This window comes from Suncus etruscus, chromosome 10 (assembly GCF_024139225.1).
Source record: "Suncus etruscus isolate mSunEtr1 chromosome 10, mSunEtr1.pri.cur, whole genome shotgun sequence".
In the NCBI taxonomy this organism is placed as follows: domain Eukaryota; kingdom Metazoa; phylum Chordata; class Mammalia; order Eulipotyphla; family Soricidae; genus Suncus; species Suncus etruscus.
The window spans coordinates 52,403,815-52,423,282 of record NC_064857.1 but is presented as its reverse complement, the minus strand read 5'-3'; the positions used below and the strand labels follow the sequence as shown (position 1 = coordinate 52,423,282).

At 51.1% G+C, this 19,468-nt stretch overlaps 1 protein-coding gene across 1 annotated transcript in view; it reads right to left on the bottom strand.

The window, feature by feature from the left end:
• Positions 1-12,576, bottom strand: part of EVC2 (EvC ciliary complex subunit 2) — a 55,444-nt gene extending 42,868 nt beyond the window's left edge. Inside the window, exons 1-10 of the mRNA XM_049782608.1 lie at positions 12,259-12,576; positions 9,565-9,619; positions 7,647-7,717; positions 6,878-6,950; positions 6,777-6,789; positions 5,351-5,520; positions 4,709-4,821; positions 3,436-3,489; positions 1,993-2,127; positions 1,453-1,592 (exon numbers count right to left, since the gene is read on the bottom strand). Of these exons, the coding sequence (XP_049638565.1) occupies positions 1,453-1,592; positions 1,993-2,127; positions 3,436-3,489; positions 4,709-4,821; positions 5,351-5,520; positions 6,777-6,789; positions 6,878-6,950; positions 7,647-7,717; positions 9,565-9,619; positions 12,259-12,537 (1,103 nt within the window). The 5' untranslated portion in view covers positions 12,538-12,576. The remainder of the gene's footprint in view (positions 1-1,452; positions 1,593-1,992; positions 2,128-3,435; positions 3,490-4,708; positions 4,822-5,350; positions 5,521-6,776; positions 6,790-6,877; positions 6,951-7,646; positions 7,718-9,564; positions 9,620-12,258) is intronic.
• Between the last annotated feature and the right edge of the window lie 6,892 nt (positions 12,577-19,468).

Genomic DNA, 19,468 nt, shown 5'->3' with positions numbered 1-19,468 from the left:
CCTGCTGCTCCCCTGCTGAGGTGGGGACCAAGCCTGGAATCCACAGCCCTTACACTCAAAGCAGGTACACACAGGTCCTATGTGTGTGTGTGTGTGGGGGGGGGGTCTCTGAGAACTAAAGAGCTGGGCTCACAGCTGCCTGCAGGGGTAAGGGGAGTTGAGATCTGGAATTTACTCATTAACAGGCCTCATGTTCCCCCTGCACGTGGCTGCCTTGTACTAGGGTCTCTCTTGAGGGAAGGATTCACCCACCAAGCCCTTACTGTTGGGATGAAGAGCAAAGCTGTGGGTAGAGGCTTTCAAATGTGAGATGTGAGGAAATCTGAGATTGAGTACAATGTCTGGGAAAGGAAACAAGAAAGGCAGGATGGCACCACCAGCAGAGAGCCAGAGGAGGAAGATCAGGACAGGGAGTTGTACTTCCTGGGTCACAGTTCAGAGCAGCCTGAACCTAGGGGCCTGGTGGACAGACTGTGGACAATGCAACTCCTGACTCAGTGCTTGCAGGTTATCAGGCAAGCTAACTGAAACCTGGCCCTTGCATTTGCCAGTCCTCATCCATGAGGATATAGAGAGTGGCCATTAGAGGGTGCCAGGATTAGAACTGCCAAGTCCTTGTGGCTGGTGGATGAGTATTTGTTTAAAAATAATAAAATAAAATAATAATTTTGTTTAAAAATTCACCTGGTGGGTGAATCCTTCCCTCAGGAGAAGCCCTAGTACAGGGCAGCTGCTCTTAAACTTCTGTTTAAAAAACAAAAATCAAAGAATCTTAATTCAAGTCAAGCAACTCTTCCATCACCTGTCTGTGGCCTCAGTGTCCCTGTTATCACCTTGCAAACAGCTGCTCTCTCACCAAACATACCTTACTCAGGTGGACTGGGGCATGAGGGGGGTGAGGGCCATACCTACGGGGCTCAGGGGCTATTCCAGTGTTCTAAAGTGACCTCTGGCAGTGCTCAGAGGACTATAGGCAGTGCCAGAGATTAAGCTGGGGTCAGCTTCTTGGAAGTCAACCCTCATGCTGTCTCTCCAGCCTTCAAGTGTACCTTCCATCCTTACATTTCTCTGCCTTCTTCCCTTGGCCTGAAGCACTCCCCGCTCCCTGAATTCTCTTGCTACCCTCCCTCCCATGCTTCAGGAATGAACTAAAACAGCATTTTCCCTGAGAAGTACTTTTGTGACCTTCTTAGGGGTAATTTTTGCCTTCTCCACACCCAGTGGCTTTCCCTCATGACAAACATGAGTTTATCAAACTCAAGTGGCTTGACAAATGTCTTCATAGGAGGTGAGATAGGTCGTCATCCAGCCCCTATCCCAGTTACCGGGCACAGTTGCTGTCAGCCATGACTTCCTAGCAGAAAAGAAATGATGGAATGAATGGATGAGTAACTGCCACTGTAGCAAACAGCCATGACATCCACGGAGGAAGGCCATGACCTTGGTGCTTACTCTTCTAAGGCTGGGAGCATGCTCTCGGGGTCGTCTGAGGCCAGAATGTCAAGCATCTGGTCATTGAGCGCCAGGTCCTCGTTGACTCCATTGGCCAAGTTGAACTGGGAGTGCTCTGGCTTGTTCTCAGGGTGCTGGGCCTGTGGGCACATGTCAAAAAGAGCGAGTGAATGTGTTCTTACAGCAGAGGTCAGGAGGCATTCAGCAGGCAGAGAAGCTGCTGTCCCCCAGCTCAGTGTAGGAGCAGGTGAGATGTCTACTCTCATCACAAAAGTGGGGTCTGGGTTGTATAGGCAACATAAAGCAATGGATAGAAAAAGTCTTCAAAGTCCATCAAGAGCAAGAGCCTTTGTTATCATGTTATCTCACAATAATTACTATTAAATCACCATGTCACCACCATCATAGCATTACCCTCATGACCTTCCCTATCATATCACAGTGACTAAAATAGCAAGATTAAAAGTTCAGAGGCCGGTAATGAAACACAATCCAGGCAGGCCAGGGCCGACCCCCAGGAAGAAACAACACAAGACTCACCTGGCATCCAGGAAGCAAGCTGCCTTCTGAACCCCGATACCGAGCCACGAGGAACAGCACAAGGCAGGTCAGTGCGAGCGAGAGGATGAAGGCGAGGAAGAAACCAGTGGCGTGAAGACCATGATCAGGCAGGGCCTATGGGCAGAGGAGACACAGCTTGGGCTGGACCTCAGCCCACTGGCCTCTCTCAGGGCCCTTTGCATCGAGCCACAGCAAGGGGATGAAGCTGGCATCTGAACCAATGAGAAGCCAAGGAAAGGGTCAAAACACTGAGGGAGCTTGAGACCACACTTGGGGGGGCGGGGGTGTGACTCATAGATCCTTTCCAGCTCTGTGCTCACAGGTCACTCCTGACAGACCCATCATGGGACAGGGACAGTGCTCCCTGCATCAGCCATACAGGGAGGAAATGAAAGAAGTGGGTGCTGAGGCCACACACACACACACACACACACACACACACACACACATATAGATACATACCTACACAAACATTCACGCAGACACACCTACACACATTCTTACTGACATATACTCATCTACACACACTCAATCACATTCACACATGCACACACAGACACACGCAAACACTCACATGTGCATGTACCTCCACACATGTAGACACATATACACATAACTCCACACATATTCGCTACTACAGGCATACTTACAAACCTACAGATAATAATATGTACCCACACACCTTGACATATTTGCAGACATATACGGTCATATTCACACACTAACATGAAATCACTCGTCCGCACACACTCTCACCATGCACAGTTAACATAGACACATTCTCACATATGTGCACACACACAGTCATACAAGGCTCAAGTCCACAACCCCGAGCTATGGGGCCTATGTGGGATATGGGCTACGATGTGGGCTATGGCCCATGAGGGCAGTGACGCGCTGAGTCTTCACTTTAGTTCTGGAGAGCATTCCAGAACTAGATTTCAGGTTCTCAAAAGCAAAGCCCAAACCCAACAGCAGGTGGCAGAGCTGCAGGTGGCTGTGAGGCATGAAAGGGGGTTCACAGCACCAGCCCCCAAGACCCTGTCCTACAACGGCTCCCCTGGGACTGACTACACACAGTTGAGAGTCACTCTGATGAGGATGAGGAAGGAGCTGCATGTGGGTCCACCCTAGCAGAAGCCATCCCAATGCCCAGAAAACTGTCCTAAGTGCCAAGTGGCCAATATGGCAGGAGCAACAAGATTTCTCTGTTGTCCCAAGACAGTGTGAAGGGGCAGGTGGCAGAGGAGCACCTGAGGCCTGTGGGTAGGACACTGGCCAGAGCATTGGGCAGGCTGAGGTGGTGCCAGGGTCCAGGGAAGGCAGTGGGAGAGTCCCAGGTGTGACCCACCCAGGGAAGCCATCCCAGGTGGGCATGCTGCAAGGACCCAGCAGCCCCAAAGCCCCCGCCAGGCTCCTCACCCGAGCCTTCTCCTCCACGATGATGGTGAAAGGCGCCCGCAGCTGAGTCCTATTCTGGAGGAAAGAAGAGGTGACTTGCGTGGGCTTTGTGTGAGCATGGCCGAGTAACACCAGGGGTGTGGGGTCTGCCAGTCCCATGAAGGCCACGTCTCATCAACCCCCAAAGGCATGTGTGAAACCCTGCTGAGATCCCAGCCACCAGGGAGACACACGAGAGACACACTGTGCAGTGGATAGCAGAGATGGGGGTGCAGGATAGGCACGTAGAGGAGCCCCAGCCCAGCAGAAAGTGGGGAATCTGGGTTCCTACAAGCCCAAGGAGTTCACCTCTTAGTATGTTCCCAGTCACCCCATTCACAAACCCTCTGCTGTTTCCTCTTTCCCCTTCCTGCCAGCTGTGCCATCTGCAACGGAGGCCACAGTCAGCCAGGCAGGGGATACAAGGGCACTGAGGGGGTACAGGTGGTTATTGGCACACCCAGGAGAGAGCCCAGCCCTCATCTGAATGGTGACCTCACCTCCAGAACTGAGAGGGAACACATGCCCCCCAGAAATGGTGCTGAAATCCTGTGCAGTTACCTGGCTGCAGCTGGCTGAAAAGAGTGAAGGACACAGCCATGATAAACTGCCTTTGAGAGAGCCAGGGGTGGGGGAGGCATGGGCTAGGGGCTAAAGAGGTGCAAGCAAAGGGTGATAGGCTGGGGGTCCTCAAGCACAACTGGTGGGAAGGATGAAAGGGAGTGAAGGAGGGAGAGAGAGGGGGGAGGAAGGAAGGGAAGGAGGGAAGGAGGAAGGAAGAGAATAAGGGAAGGAGGAAGGAAGAGAATAAGGGAAGGAGGAAGGAAGAGAATAAGGGAAGGAGGGAGGGAGGGAAGAAGGAAGGAAGGAAGGAAGGAAGGAAGGAAGGAAGGAAGGAAGGAAGGAAGGAAGGAAGGAAGGAAGGAAGGAAGGAGGGAGGGAGGGAGGGAGGGAAGGAAGGAGGGAGGGAAGGAAGGAAGGAAGGAAGGAAGGAAGGAAGGAAGGAAGGAAGGAAGGAAGGAAGGAAGGAAGGAAAGAAGGAAGGAAGGAGGGAGGGAGGGAAGGAAGGAAGGAAGGAAGGAAGGAAGGAAGGAAGGAAGGAAGGAAGGAAGGAAGGAAGGAAGGAAGGAAGGAAGGAAGGAGGGAGGGAGGGAAGGAAGGAAGGAAGGAAGGAAAGACAGACTAATGAAATAAGTTCTGTGCTGGATGTTGGTCAGCAGCAAGCATCCCGGGGCAGGCATGTGGGAGGGAGTACCTGGGCGGAGCTGGGGAAGATAAGCAGGGCGGCGAGATCCAGGTGGTCCCCGTCCCCGAGGTGGTCTCCGGCGTCCAGCGCAGCCATGTAGCTGACCGAGAAGGCATCTCCCACTGTGGGGAAGGTGCCTGTCAGGAGGCCCACATACCCTCTCCTGCAGCTTCTGGTCAGATTCTTTGTTTGGGAGCATTTTATAGGGTCCCCCGAGCCCCTCCAGGGAGGGGGTCTCTGAGCACAGAGGCAGGAGTAAAGTCAAAGCACAGCTGGGCAAAAAGAGAAAAAGAGGAGGGGGAAGCAGGGGAAGGGGAGGAGAGGAGGAAGAGAAGGACAAAGAGAAGAAAGAGAAAAAAGAGGAAGGAGAAAAGGAGGGAGAAGAGGAGAAGATGAAGGAGCAAGAAGGAGAAGGAGGAGAAAAAAGAGAAGGAAGAGGAAAAGGGAGCAGGAGAAGGCAGAAGAGAAAACGTGAAGAGAAGAGGTGAAGGAAGAAGGCAAAGGAGAAGAAGGAGGAAGAGGAGCAGGAAGAAGAGAGAAGGAGGAAAAGATGGAGAAGCAGGAGGACCAAGCCTTGGGCTGCAGTGGGGCGTGCATGCCACCCCGGCTCACCCCGCTCCCTGCAGTCCCGCAGCACCCCGCCCGCCTCACCCAGCAGCTTCTCCCTCCTGAGGGCCTGCAGCCCCGCGGCCGTCAGGTTCCCAGGAGCCTCGCGCACACGCAGGCCCGTGATGTTGTCGAGCAGCAGCAGGTCCGAGAGGTTGGTGGCTCCAGGAGCACGTGTGTTGTTCACGACCAGCAGCACCCGAAGCCACTCTGCACTCTGCACAGGGCCCTAGGGAGAGAACGAAGAGGAGGGTCCCACTGCCTGACCCCCAGCAAGCACATGAAGTCTGGAGCAGGACAGATCGTGGAGGCTGGGGACCCACGAAGGTCCTAAGAATGTTTTCTGGCCCAATTTCAGAGGCCCTGGGCGAGCATTGATGCTTGGGTGCAAAGAGGTGGGTCAGGCCCTCAGCAGCAAGCCATGATGTTTAGGCCTGTCTGGGGCGCCTAGAGAAGAGACAATCCATGCCTCAGCATCTCGGTCCTGCTGGTCACCGAGTCTGGCCCTCTCAGCTCCCAGGAGAACTTCAGTGGCCAGAGCTGCCTCTGCAACCTGGCTGGCTCCAAACCATCTCCCGGCTCTTCCACTCATACACAAAAATCGAGAGAAGAAAACTACACTGCTATGCAATGAGGGGGCACTGGGGACAGACCCTGCTGCAGAGCAGGGAACAGGTGCAGAGAGGAAAGGAGGAGGTGTTGTGTGAAGTACTCGCACAAGCATACTCGTGGGCCAGCAAGCCTAGCAGTACAGATGAGAACCTGGTAGGAAATTGGACCCCCTGCAGGGAAGGAGGACCAAAACCTGAGCCCCGGATGCCCATGGAAACTCCACCTGACCTACCAATGCTTTGGGGAGGGCACAAGACAGGAGATCAGGCTCTCCACAGACATGCACAAGGCTAACTCCTGTCTCTGTGCTCAGGGATCACGCCTGACAGTGCTCAGGGGATCATAAGTGGAGCCGGGGATTGAATCAGGGCAGACCACATGCAAGACAAGTGCCTTAACCCTTGTCAGATTTCTCTGGCCTGCCATAAGTGTTTTTACATGGCCATGTTCTGCAAGGTATGGACTCCATACAATAAAGCAAAGGGGGAGGGACTTCAGAGAGACCCCAGGCTGGGACTCTGCTGGCACAAGTGGCATGGGTGTGCATGTGCCTGCCTGCTGTGGGCACCCAGCCCCATCGCCTGGAGCATGGGGCCTGCAGCTCTCGACCATTCACACCAGCTCAGCCCATAGGACCGCAGGTATTAGAGACCTCAGGAACAGGGATTGAAAGCCTCTCTAAATGCCACACCAGCCTCAGAGCTGAAAGAAACCCCATAATCTCCCCTTCCCCTCGCTGAGGGATCATTGGTACCTGAACATTTCATCAGCACCACAAACCTTGGACCCGGAGCAGCATCTGAAACATCTGTTCCCCAATGCATCACCCACCATAAGAGTTCCAGACATGACAGAGAACCCTGACCTGCCAGCTCCATACCACAAAACCCTGCTGTTTTGTGGTGGGGGGGGGTCGCGAAACCCCAGCCTGCTCCAGCAAGTATCAGCCACTTTGCCAACTTACCTCCACACACTTCTGAAAGACAACTCTGCTCTCTGACGTCCTCAGATCTTCCCTAGACATTTCCCTAAACTGCAGATAAGAAAAGAAACAATTGGGCTGGAGCTATAGCACAGTGGTAGGGCATTTGTTTTGCACGTGGCTGATCCAGGAAGAGCCTGGCTTCGATCCCCAGTTTCCCATATGGTCCCCTGAGCCAGGAACGATTTCTGAGCGCGTAGCCAGGAGTAATCCCTGAGCGTCACTGGGTGTGGCCCAAAAGCCAAAAACAAGGAAAAAAAGAATATAAACATTTTGGCCCAGAGAGATAGCACAGCAGTAGAGGGCATTTGCCTTGCATGCAACCAACTCAGGATGGATGGTGGTTGGAATCCTGGCATCCCATATGTTCCCCCGTGCCTGCCAGAAGCAATTTCTGAGCAGAGCCAGGAGTAACCCCTGAGCACCGCCAGGTATAGCCCAAAAACCTAAAAATAAATAAATAAATAAATAAATAAATAAATAAATAAATAAAATAACTTTAAAAAGCTTTTTGGAAGCATCAGTGAGTTTGTTCTGCAATAACCGCTGCATCAAGCAAACAAGAGATGGAGTGGAACTTCACCACCACACCTGGTCTGTGCTCAGGGTTCAATCCTTTTGAATCAAACTGGTGCAAGGCACCTACCCACTGTCCTACCTTTCATCCCCTGAGGAGGCTGTTGATAGGGGCCACATCCAACACATGGCAGGTGCTTAGTGACTACTTCTTCCTCATATGGTACTTACCAAAGCAGGCATTCCAGATTGTCTTTTAAACAATATCTTCTTAGGCCACGAGGGCATGAAGGCCAAAAAGGCTGTGGAAGATGGGAGCAGCTCAGAAACGTGGCCATTGCTTCTACGTCTCCTCCCAAGTGGGGTTTCTGCAAAACACGGAGGCATGAGATGCTGGAAAGAGGCAGGACGGGGGAGAGGGTAGGTCAGAAGGCAAATGGTGTGGTTAAGTGCATGGAAGCAGCCCCAAACTTCCTACAGAATCCGAGATACAGGTGACTTGAGAGGGGGCCTAATATTTCTTTGCTGGGACAAGGGCCCGTGCACTTAGAGACATTTTCAAAGCGTGTGTCCTTTATCGTCATGGCTCCAGAAATGTCTGATCCGGGACACCAGCTCTCCGCCCCCTCCAGATCTGCGGACTCAGAACCACAAGGGGGGAACAAAGACAGTATAGCCTTGTATGCAGCTGACTCTGGTTTTATCCTGGTACCACAAAGGGTCCCCATTCAATGCCAGGAGTCATTCCTGAGTATCATTAGGTGGAACCCCAACATTTAAAAAAATACATTCGTAGGATTGTATGAGTGATAGCACAGCAGCAGGGCATTTGCCTCCATGCAGCTCACCTAGGTTTGGTCCCCTGCATCCCATATGGTCCCCCAAGCCTGCCAGGAGTGATTTCTGAGCACAGAGCCAGGTATAAACCCTGAACACTGCTTGGTATAGCCCTCAAAATAGAACAAAAATCAGTGAAGGCAAGGTCCTGAGGATGGGAACAGAGCTAAGGGGAGAACACTCTCCCCATTTTAAGGCTCAAGGAACCATATGTGTTGCCAGAACTAGGTGAACTGCGTGTGAAGCAAGTGCCCTTCCTGCTTTGCCCTCTCTCTGCATGTCCCCACATGCCAGCAACTGACCAGACAAGGGCCATGCTAAGATCATAAGAGGGGGCTTCAGGCCCATGATACCTCAAATTCTCTTCTGGGTCGTCCTTTGTATGTCTGCATTGTCAGTTGGAGGCAAGTAGATCAGCAGGGCAAGAAGGAGGCAGGTGGGGTGGGATGTAGGCATAAATGAAAGGAAATAAATGCCCAAGCCAGAATCTGGAAACAACCCAGTCACCCAACAACAGATGAGTGGCTAAAGAAACTGTGGTACATTTACACAATGGAATACTATGCAGCTGTCAGAAAAATGAAGTCATGAAATTTTCCTATACATGGATGGACATGGAGACTATTATACTGAGTGAAATAAGTCAAAGGGAGAGAGATAGACACAGAATAGTCTCACTCATCTATGGGTTTTAAGAAAAACAAAAGACGGACCCGGAGAGATAGCACAGTGGCATTTGCCTTGCAAGCAGCCGATCCAGGACCAAAGGTGATTGGTTCGAATCCCGGTGTCCCATATGGTCCCCCGTGCCTGCCAGGAGCTATTTCTGAGCAGACAGGCCAGGAGTAATCCCTGAGCACCGCCGGGTGTGGCCCAAAAAAAAAAAAAAACCAAAAAAAAAAAAAAAAAAAGAAAAACAAAAGACATTATGGTAATAATGCCCAGAGACAATAGAGATGAGGGTTGGAAGGACAGGGACACACAATGAAGCTCACCACAGAGTGGTACGTGCAATTAGAGAAGTTACCACACTGACAACTAGGGTGACAAGGTCAATGAGAGAGAGAAGTAGAATACCAGTCTCGAAGTCAGGCAGGGGGTGGGGGAAGAGAAAGATGGGGGGCATAGGTGTGGGAATGTTGCACTGGTGAAGGGGAAGTGTTCATTTTATGACTGAAACCCAACTACAAACATATTTGTAATCATGGTGCTTCAATAAAGATATTTAAAAAACAAATAAAAAATGAAATATGAAGCAAAATAAATAAATAAGAAATAAATAAATAAATGCCCAAGGAGAAACTTACAGTACCTGCTGTCTCATGGGGAGTTGCTTTCACTTGGAGCCGAGGCACCAGGGACGGGTCCTGAAAAATGCACGTAGCTTAGTGCCACCACCTGGATGGACTAGTGCCTGGGGTTGCACATGCAGAGGGCTTAGGGCACTGACAGGAAGAAGCAAGCTTTTCTCCCTCTCCCATGCCCACAGCTCTGCAGCTCCACAGAACCACACTCCTGGGCAGTGGCTGGGGAGAGCCCCAAATGATGAAACAATCCCAGATCAGACAGAGCTGTCCCCTCCTCGCAGCCATGTCCCACCTTCCCCATGTCAGGCGGAGCCCCAAGATCCTGAGTTCTCCCTCCCACCCTAGAGCCATGCATCACAACTGGGCAGGTCACAGGACTGAGTTTCTTCTGAGTGAACACACGTTGTGTGTCTTTGGCAAAATCTTCACCCTCTCTGAGCTTCAGACCCCAAAGCGCAGAACCCCAAAGCCTCCAGAGCTGGTTAAACTTCATCAATGGCAACAACGGACTCCCAGAGGCCCAGCTGATCTCCCACTCACCTGTGAGGCTGCCACTGGTTGCTCCTAAAGCTGCTAGTGTTACTGATGGTACTGACGTTGCCAGTACTGAGGCAGTTATTAATACTGCTACTGCTGTTCTAATGCTGTGAGTGTTAACACTGCTATTAATACTGCTAATACTACTACTGTTACTAACGATGCTAAATATTCTTACTGCTGCCAATGCTAATACTGTTCCTAATTGTTGGGTTACACTTTTTTTTTTTACCTAAAACAAAGTTTATTTTTGGTTTCTTTTTGTTTTGTTTTGGGGGGGGGGCTTGGAGGGGCCACACCCTGTGATGCTCAGGGGTTATTCCTGGCTATGTACTCAGAAACTGCTCCCTAGGGCCAGAGAGATAGCATGGAGATAATGCTTTTGCCTTGCATGCAGAAGGATGGTGGTTCGAATCCTGGCATCCCATATGGTCCCCCGAGCCTGCCAGGAGTGATTTCTGAGCATAAAGCCAGGAGTAACCCCTGAGTGCTGCCGGGTGTGAGGGAGGGAGGGAGGGAGGGAGGGAGGGAGGAAGGGAGGGAGGGAAGGAAGGAGAAAGGAAGGAAGGAAGGAAGGAAGGAAGGAAGGAAGGAAGGAAGGAAGGAAGGAAGGAAGGAAGGAAGGAAGGAAGGAAGGGAGGGAGGGAGGGAGGGAGGGAAAGAAATCACTCCTGGCTTGGGGTGCCATATAATATGGGACACTGGGGGATCGACACCTTGGTCCATCCTAGGTTAGCGCTGGCAAGGCAGATGCCCTACCGCTTGTGCCACTGCTCCAGCCCCTGGTTTCTTTGTATCTGTTTGCTTACAACTTGGTCTCACCCAAAACAAAGATCGTTTGACTTGTAAACCTGAGTGGGTTTACTGCCCCACCCAGGGGTGATCTCTGTACTCAGTAAAAATGGTAGTTCTGGCAGGCAGCGGTCGGCATACTAGATAGAAGACTGCCAGACTACACGTGTTTCCCCCTCAGCCTGGTCTGGATTGTTTCTTGTGCGACCCTGATTCACACGCGTTCACCTGGGGCTGGAGATACAGCACGGGGTGATTTTATAACCAATGATGCTGATGCTGATAATGCTAAAAATCATCGCTAATACTGTTCTGAATACTGCTCGTGCTGTGACTAATGCTGCTGCTGCTGCCACCAGTGCTAATAGTGCTCCTGAACTAATGCTATTGTGCTAGTAACACTACCGGCCCTGGAACTAATTCTATTACTAATGCTATTCCTGCTAATGCTATCACTCGGACTAACACTATTAATACTACTAATGCTAATGCTATCATTCTCCTACCCAGGTGCCAGGCCCTTACATTCTCCTGTTTGTGCCATGATGAGGGAGGACAGCATGGCAAGCTGGGGTCCCGGATCAGAACTTAGGAAGACCCCAAGAATCAGGAGTGCGAGTTGGGGTCTGAAGGGGAGGGAGAGGCACTGCGGGATCACCAGGGCAGGACTTGCGCTGGCTGATGGGGCCCCACCGCTCAGTCTCACTGGGACCCCACTTGTCCACACTACTGAGTATGCAGCACCGGGGCCCAGGATGTGCGAAGCGTCAGAGGTGGGTGAGCCTGGCTGGAAGAGAACCCTGGACTGACCAGCCTGGGGCACAAGGCCACCAGATCACCGAGTCCCTAGGCCAAGCCAGTCCAAGCCGGGGCTCAAAAAGCCTGGCACGGGGGTCCCATATTCTACAGACACATCTGGAAGGAGCAGCGGGCCTGGGGGCTGTAAGAAGAACCCCCACAGGAGTTGGGGTCTGCTCTAGGGGAGGGCTGAGAGACCAAGGGCCACTCCTGGGGTCCTAGCCTAGGAATATGGGGGTGAATGGGGGAAAGTGTCACAAACAGCAGACACAGCTGGTGGGGAGAGGCCATCCGGGCAGGTGAGGGTCCTCATGCTGATGTCTTGATGGGAAGAAGGGGACAACAGGGAGGCTCTGGCCATCTTCAAGGCAGACACCCCCCCAACCCCAGCGTGCCCTGAGCAGTTCATATGAGCTGTCACCTCCTCTCCCACTCCTGGGGCTGACAACACAGCAACCTGGAAGGTCTCTAGTTCCAGGAATCCCTGCCCTGAGAGATTCCCGCCTCCACTGGGTCACTCCTCAAAACCAACAGAGCTCCCCACCCAAACCCCAGGCTCCGGGCCACCTTACCTGCGCGCCCAGCTCCGTCTCCAGCCCTGGAGGTGCGCGGGGCCCCGGGGGAGGAGGTTGTGCGCTCTGGGGGTGCCCAGAGGGTCCAGGACCCGCGGGGAGCCCTTCTCGGGCCCGGCCACCCTCGGACCGCGCCAGGGCTGCCACCAGGAGCACCGCGATCAGCACCCAGCGGCCCTCCCCAGGGAGGCCGGCCGAGCCCATAGCGCGCCCCGACACCCCAAACTCGCAGGGGCACAGCCGCTTCCGGACCCCAGGCCCGCCCATGTCCCCGAGCATGCTCAGTGCGAGCTGCCCAGAAAGTTTTCGGGCCCGGCTCACCCCAGACGACCCGCCCACCGGGCGCCTCGGGCCAGCTCTGTTCTCTGGAGCACCTCCCAAATCTGAGGCAGTCACTCCCCTGCTCCCTAAGCTTGGAGAACTCCCAGCCACCTTCTCCAGGACGTCTTCTGGCACTCATCTCTGGATCAGAGAGGGCCCCAGCCTCAGTTATATAACAGAGATTTCTGGAGAGGCTGGCTGGGTATCCTGGTGAGCACAAAGGGGACAGGCCAGCATAGAGCAGGGACCAGAGAGGGAAGAGGCAGAGTTCAGGGTTACAGGGAAAGAAAACACTCATTCTGGAGGACCAGAACCATAGCACAGAGGGGAGGGTCTTTGCCTTGCAAGTGCTCGAGGCCGGCCAGCAGACCTGGTTTCCATCCCTAGCCCACCAGCAGTGATTTCTGAGCACAGAGCCAGGAGTAACCCCTGAGCATCACCGGGTGTCCCTCGCCCCCCCAAAAAAAAACAACAAAGAGAGAAAGGGAGAGGAGGGGTGGGGAAGGAGGGAGAGGAAGGAGAGAGAGAGAGAGAGAGAGAGAGAGAGAGAGAGAGAGAGAGAGAGAGAGAGAGAGAGAGAGAGAGAGAGAGAGAGAGAGAGAGAGAGAGAGACTCATTCTTTTGAGTTCTGTGACCCTGGAAGCAACCTGAAACAACCCAAGCACCCATCGATCCCACACACACATACACCATATGAAGGTAGGTCAGGAGACCAAACAAACAAGGAGAAACCTGGGTGTCTCAAGCATCCCTGAACTTTCTGGGAGACAATTCTGGAGGGTGCAGAACAAACCCTGCTTCTGTCTTGCCCCCTCTCCTCTTGTTCAAGGCTAGGCTGGGGCTTCTCTCCTGTGGTTCTCCATGAAAGGGGGGGGGGCTGCTATCAGACCCTCTGTAACATCTGGCCAGGGAGGGCCACAGCTCCTGCATTCTCACTCACCCTGGACACACCTTCCCTGAATCCCAGTACACAGCAAGAGGTTTTGAGTATCTGAGAATGTCTTACCCTGGTTCCCTAAGGTGTAGGACAGGGGTCTCAAACTCGCGGCCCGCGGGCCAGCCTTCAAATATCGCAGTATTCGCGATTATTCGCTTACCTATAATCGCAATAAAAATCGCATTAGTAAGAAAAATCGTATTAAACATTCGCATACCCTGAGCAGTTCCGTTCGGAGTATGCAAATGTTTAAAGCGATTTTTTGCGATTTTTTTTTCTTACTAATGCGATTTTTTATTGCGAATATTCGGTAAGCGAATAATCGCGAATACATTGTGCCTAGCGCAGACGTCATTTCCGCTGCTCCTGCCCGCTGTCCTGTGCATTATCAGAGGCCTAAGGGAGAGAAGTTTATTACAGAATTAGATTTTGTCATACCTTCGTCATGACTTCATCAAAGCCTGCAGTGAAGAGAAAGATTGATGACGGGCACAGACAATTTCAGGAAAAGTGGGAGATGCAGTATTTCTTTGTTGAGTACAGGGGCATCTCCACATGTCTTATTTGCTCAGAGAAAGTTGCAGTGCCCAAGGAATACAACTTGAAACGCCATTATTCAACTAAACATGCTGCGGAATGTGCAAAATATCAAGGAAATGAGAGAGCCAAGAGGGTTGCCAGTCTTAAAACATGTCTAATGAGGCAACAAGATTTCTTCAAGAAAGCAACCAAAGAGAATGTTGCATCAATCGAAGCTAGTTACATGATTAGTGAGATGATTGCTAAGGCAGGGAAACCATTCAAGAAGGAGAGTTTGTTTAAAAATGCATGTTACAGGCTGCAAGTATTATCTGTCTGGAAAAGAAAGGTCAGTTTAGCAAAATCAGCCTTTCTGCCAACACTGTGGCAGAATGCATTTCTAACATGTCAAGTGACATTTATCATCAACTGTGTGAGAAAGCCAAATGTTTTGATGCATACTCAGTTGCTCTTGACCAGGGCACAGATATAACAGACACTGCACAGCTCACAATTTATGTCCGTGGTGTTGATTGCAATTTTGAATTGACAGAGGAGCTGCTCACAATAATTCCAATGCATGGCCAGACCACCGCTAATGAGATATTTCGGCATCTGTGTGACGCCATTGAGAATGCAGGTTTGCCATGGAAGAAGTTTGTTGCAATAATAACCAATGGAGCGCCATCGATGACAGGGAGGAAAAATGGACTGGTGGCACTTGTTCAAAAAAAACTTGAAGAGGAGGGTGTAGAGAAGGCCATTGCTCTTCACTGCATTATCCATCAGCAGGCCCTTTGCAGTAAATGCCTGCCGTGTGACAATGTGATGTCTGTGTTGTGAAATGCATCAATCAAATCAGATCCAGGGGCTTAAAGCACAGGAGGTTCCGTGCTTTTTTAGAGAAAATGGAATCAAAATATGGAGATGTGCTCTATTTCACCAAGGAACGTTGGCTCAGCAGGAGAAATGTCCTGAAAAGATTTTTTGAGTTGAAAGAAGTGAAAGCCTTCATGGAGAAGGATGGGAATGCTGTTTTTGAGTTGAGTGATCACAAATGGCTCATGGACTTAGCTTTTCTTGTTGACATCACACATAAGGTGAATGTACTAAACAAGATGTTACAAGGCCTGGGGTAGCTTATCAGTGCTGTCTATGACAACGTGAGAGCATTCTCCACAAAACTTGTGTTATGGAAATCCCAGCTCTCTCAGACAAACTTTTGCCATTTCCCAGCATGCAAGGAACTTGTGGATGCAGGCATACTATTCAGGGGTGAGAAATATGTTGATGTTATTTTTAAGCTAGAGAAGGAATTTGATCACAGACTTGCAGCCTTCAAAAAGCACAGAGCCACTTTCCAAATTTTGTGGATCCCTTTTCCTTTGATGTGCAAGATGCCCCTCCTGTGCTTCAAATGGAGTTCATTGACCTGCAATGCAACTCTGATCTCAAAGCCAAGTTCAGGGAGATTAGTGGAAAAGCAGACATGCATGGGCAATTTTTGAGAGAATTGCCCCCCAGCTTCTCTGAGCTTTCCCGAATGTTCAAGCGCACCATGTGCCTTTTTGGGAGCACATATATGTGTGAAAAGTTATTCTCCACATTGAACTTCAATAAGTCAAAGTACAGGTCTAGACTTAATGATGATCATCTTCAAGCCATACTGAGGGTCTCAACTGCTTCCTTTCTAAAGCCAGATGTGGTTCAGATTTGTGAGAAGAAGTGCTGTCAAGTCTCTGGCAGCAAGGAATAGGCGAAAGATGCCATGTTCAGAAGAACTGTTCATGATCTTCACTCAATGTTCTATTCATGTTCAGAAGAAATAATTAAAACTGTTAATAATGACATTTGAGGACTTTTTGTGTGTGTGTGTGTGAAATCCCTTTACGGCCCTGCCTCACCCCAACTTTGCCTCCTGCGGCCCCAGGTAAATTGAGTTTGAGACCCCTGGTGTAGGATGTGAGGAAAGGGAGTCTATGTGGTGGGGGCTCCTGGCCATGTGCCAGGGCTGAGACCAGATCCTTGATTTTATATGACTTTGAGTCTTCTTTTTTTTTTTTTTTTTTTTTTGGTCTTTTTGGGTCACACTCGGGAGTGCTCAGGGGTTCCTCCTGGCTCTACGCTCAGAAATCGCTCCTGGCAGGTGTGGGGGACCATATGAAATGCCGGAATTCAAACCATCATCCATCTGCATGCAAGGCAAATGCCTTACCTCCATGCCATCTCTCTGATCCCTGGGTCTTTTTTTTTTTAAACTTTATTGATTGATTGATTTTAGGGGCACACCCAACAGTACTCAGGGTTTTCTCCTGGCTTTGCACTCAGAAATTGCCCCTGGCAGGCTGAGGAGCCATATGGGATACTGGGAATCAAACTGGGTCCCTCCCTGATTGACCACATGCAAAGCAAACACCCTACTGCTGTGCTATCTCTCTAGCCCCTGAATCTTTTGTTTGTTTGTTTTTGTTTTCGTTTTTTTTTGGGGGGGGGTCACACCTGGCATCGCTCAGGAGTCACTCCTGACTCTAAGCTCAGACATCGCTCCTGGCAGGCTTGGGAGACCATATGGGATGTCAGGATTCGAACCACCGCGTCCTTCTACATGCAAGGCAAATGCCCTACCTCCATGCTAACTGTCTGGTCCCTGAATCTTTTTTTTAATTTTTTTTTACTTTAAATAACTTTATTATCCATTGCCATGGAAAAGACACATCCTCATGGATTCCTAAACCATCTTGTAAGCTTGATTTATAAAGTGGGATCAGGAGAGATAATTATCAAAGGAAACTATCAAAGGAAAATTAAGAGGAAAAACACAGTAAATATATATGTAGACTTGTACATATATGATGTTTTGGCCACATCCAGTGGTGCTCAGGTTTACTCCTTGCTCTGCATTCAGAAATCGCTCCTCGTTTGGAGGACCATATGGGATGCCGGGGATTGAACCCACGTCCATCCTGGGTCAGCCTTGTGCAAGGCAAATGCCCTACCATTGTGCTATCACTCTGGCCCCATGACCTTGAGTCTTAAAGGAAGATTCTAGGTACCAAAACTAGTCAAATGTGATTTTTTTCTATGGAAAACTGAGCTTGTACAAAGCCAGGATTTCTGTCTAGGGCCCCATGGGTACTGGTTTCCTTCTCAGGGAAATTTTTGGGGTGACTTGCAACCCAGCATCCAAGCTCCTGATGTACACAGGTGGGACACTGCCCAGGTCTTTGTGAAGGACCATGGTCATCAGTCCCTCCAAACATCAACATCTTCGTCTCTGCAAAGGCAATCCTGGCACCTCATTTTGCCTACCTGGACAACGTTAAATATGCCACAGTGAGCAGTTTGAGCTGGATGCTTGGGGTGAGAAGCAAAGCCCTGCAGGTTACTGCCGGCTCATGCCATGCAGCACCAAGGCCTGTCCTTAGAGACACCAAAGAGGATGAGAGAGACAGAGAGACAGGAGACAGCGACAGAGTGAATGATCCTGACAGATGTCATCACGATATTCAGTGACCTCAGCTGATGAAAAGGTGGGGACCACTGAGATGAGTGAAGGTGGACCCCACACTGAGGCCCGCACAGGCAGAGCCAAAACCCTACACAGAGGTGGGGGGTTTTCCATGCACAGCCAGCAGAGGCCTGACAACGCTTCTCAAATCTCTCTAAATTGGGGCACAGTATACGAGGTCATATTAAGGAGCTTTCCGAACACTGCCTCTTCTCTCAGGAGAAGGCGCCATCGCTGCAAGCGGGCAGCATCCCTTTGCTTTTATTCTTCAGCTGTCCCCAGAAATGTGCCTCCTTCTCCCACCTCTCCCCACTCCTGATAAAATCCTACCCAGGTGTTATTTCAATGCAAGATCTCCTCCCTGTAAAGTGACGCCCATCCTACGGGACTGGCTTCCACACTGGGGGTGAACACTGCTATTAGCCTGAGGATTCCAACCAAAGCCCACAGTGAGAACAGCCTGGTCAGTGCTGGCCTAAACACAGTGGCCTGTAGTTGTCCCCAACTACTCAGCTCATGTGGGCACCACTTACAGGGGTGGGAAATCTGGAGCAATGAGTGACCATTTGGGGTCTAAGTCTGGGGTGGGGGAGGACTGGGGGCTTAACATCGAATATTTAGGAAGAAACAGAACAGGTGGGGGGCCCAAGTGATAGCATAGAGGGGAGGGTACTAGCCTGGCTCGTGCAGACCCAGGTTCGACACCCGCCATGAGGGTATCCCCTCCTCAAACTTCGTATTTATCCTACTTGAATGATCAGAACTGCCCACACCTGAAATGGGAGGGTAGAGGAGGCTGATTTTCGGGGAGAGGGGGATTAAGAAGAAGAGTTAATGGGGCTGGAGTAGTGGTGCTAGAGGTAAGGCATCTGCCTTGCAAGCACTAGCCTAGGATGGACTGCGGTTGGATCCCCCTGCATCACATATGGTCCCTCCAACCCAAGAGAGATTTCTGAGCACATAGCCAGGAGTAACCCCTGAGTGTCAATGGGTGTGACCCAAAACAAACAAACAAAAACAAGAAGAGTTAGAGAAGTGGGGGAGAAGTGAGAATCAACAGAGAGATTCAGCATCAAAGCAGCAGTAGCCTCAGCAAAGGGAGTTAGTCAGCTAGGAAGCCTGAAAAAAAAGCAGCTGAAAGGGAGACAGAGCTGAGAGAGCCAGAAGAAGTAGAGAAGTAGCTGCTAGGAAAAGGCCTAGCATAGAAGCCATGTGGGGAAATGTATATGTTAGGTTGGGGCCATGAAATAAAGCTGGCTGGCTCCTGGCACTTCATCTGCCTGCTTTGTGACTCTCTCCGCCCTCGTCATCCTGCATCCTTCAGACCTGCCAGGTCATAGAGGCTGCGGGAGCCGGGGTCGAATCCAGAAAGGCCTCACCATCCCCACACCAACTCTAGGACTCACTAATTTATATTAAAACAACACCCCCACATCCCATATGAACCTGAATCCACTAGGAGTAATTCCTGAGCAGAACCAGGAGTGAGCATTGAGTCTTGCCAGGTGTGGCTCCAGCCACCAGTAACCCCCCCAAAACCAGGTGTGTCTCCAAATTGAGAGACAATGAGTGGCCAACCAGGAGGCCTGAGGGTGTCAGGTGAGTGGAGATTTAGGACAAGCTCTGAGCATGGGCTGGATCTGCTAAGGGTTCCTTGGGCACCAAGGCTCAGAGCTGGTGCGTCAGGAGGGTGTGCGTGGAAATGGAGGAAGGGAGCATCAGAAGGGGGCCAAGTCGGGAAGGCTAAAAGGGAAAGCTAAAACTAGGCTGAAGTGACTTCGCAGGGTGCAGAGGGCTCAGTTTCCCCGAGCCAGTTTCTCCGTCCTCACCCTGCTCTGCAAGAAACCCGACACCAGGGGTTCAGGGGCATCCCCTCCTAGGCCCTAAGTGGGCATGGCCCTCGGTGGGCATGCTCAGTGTGTGCC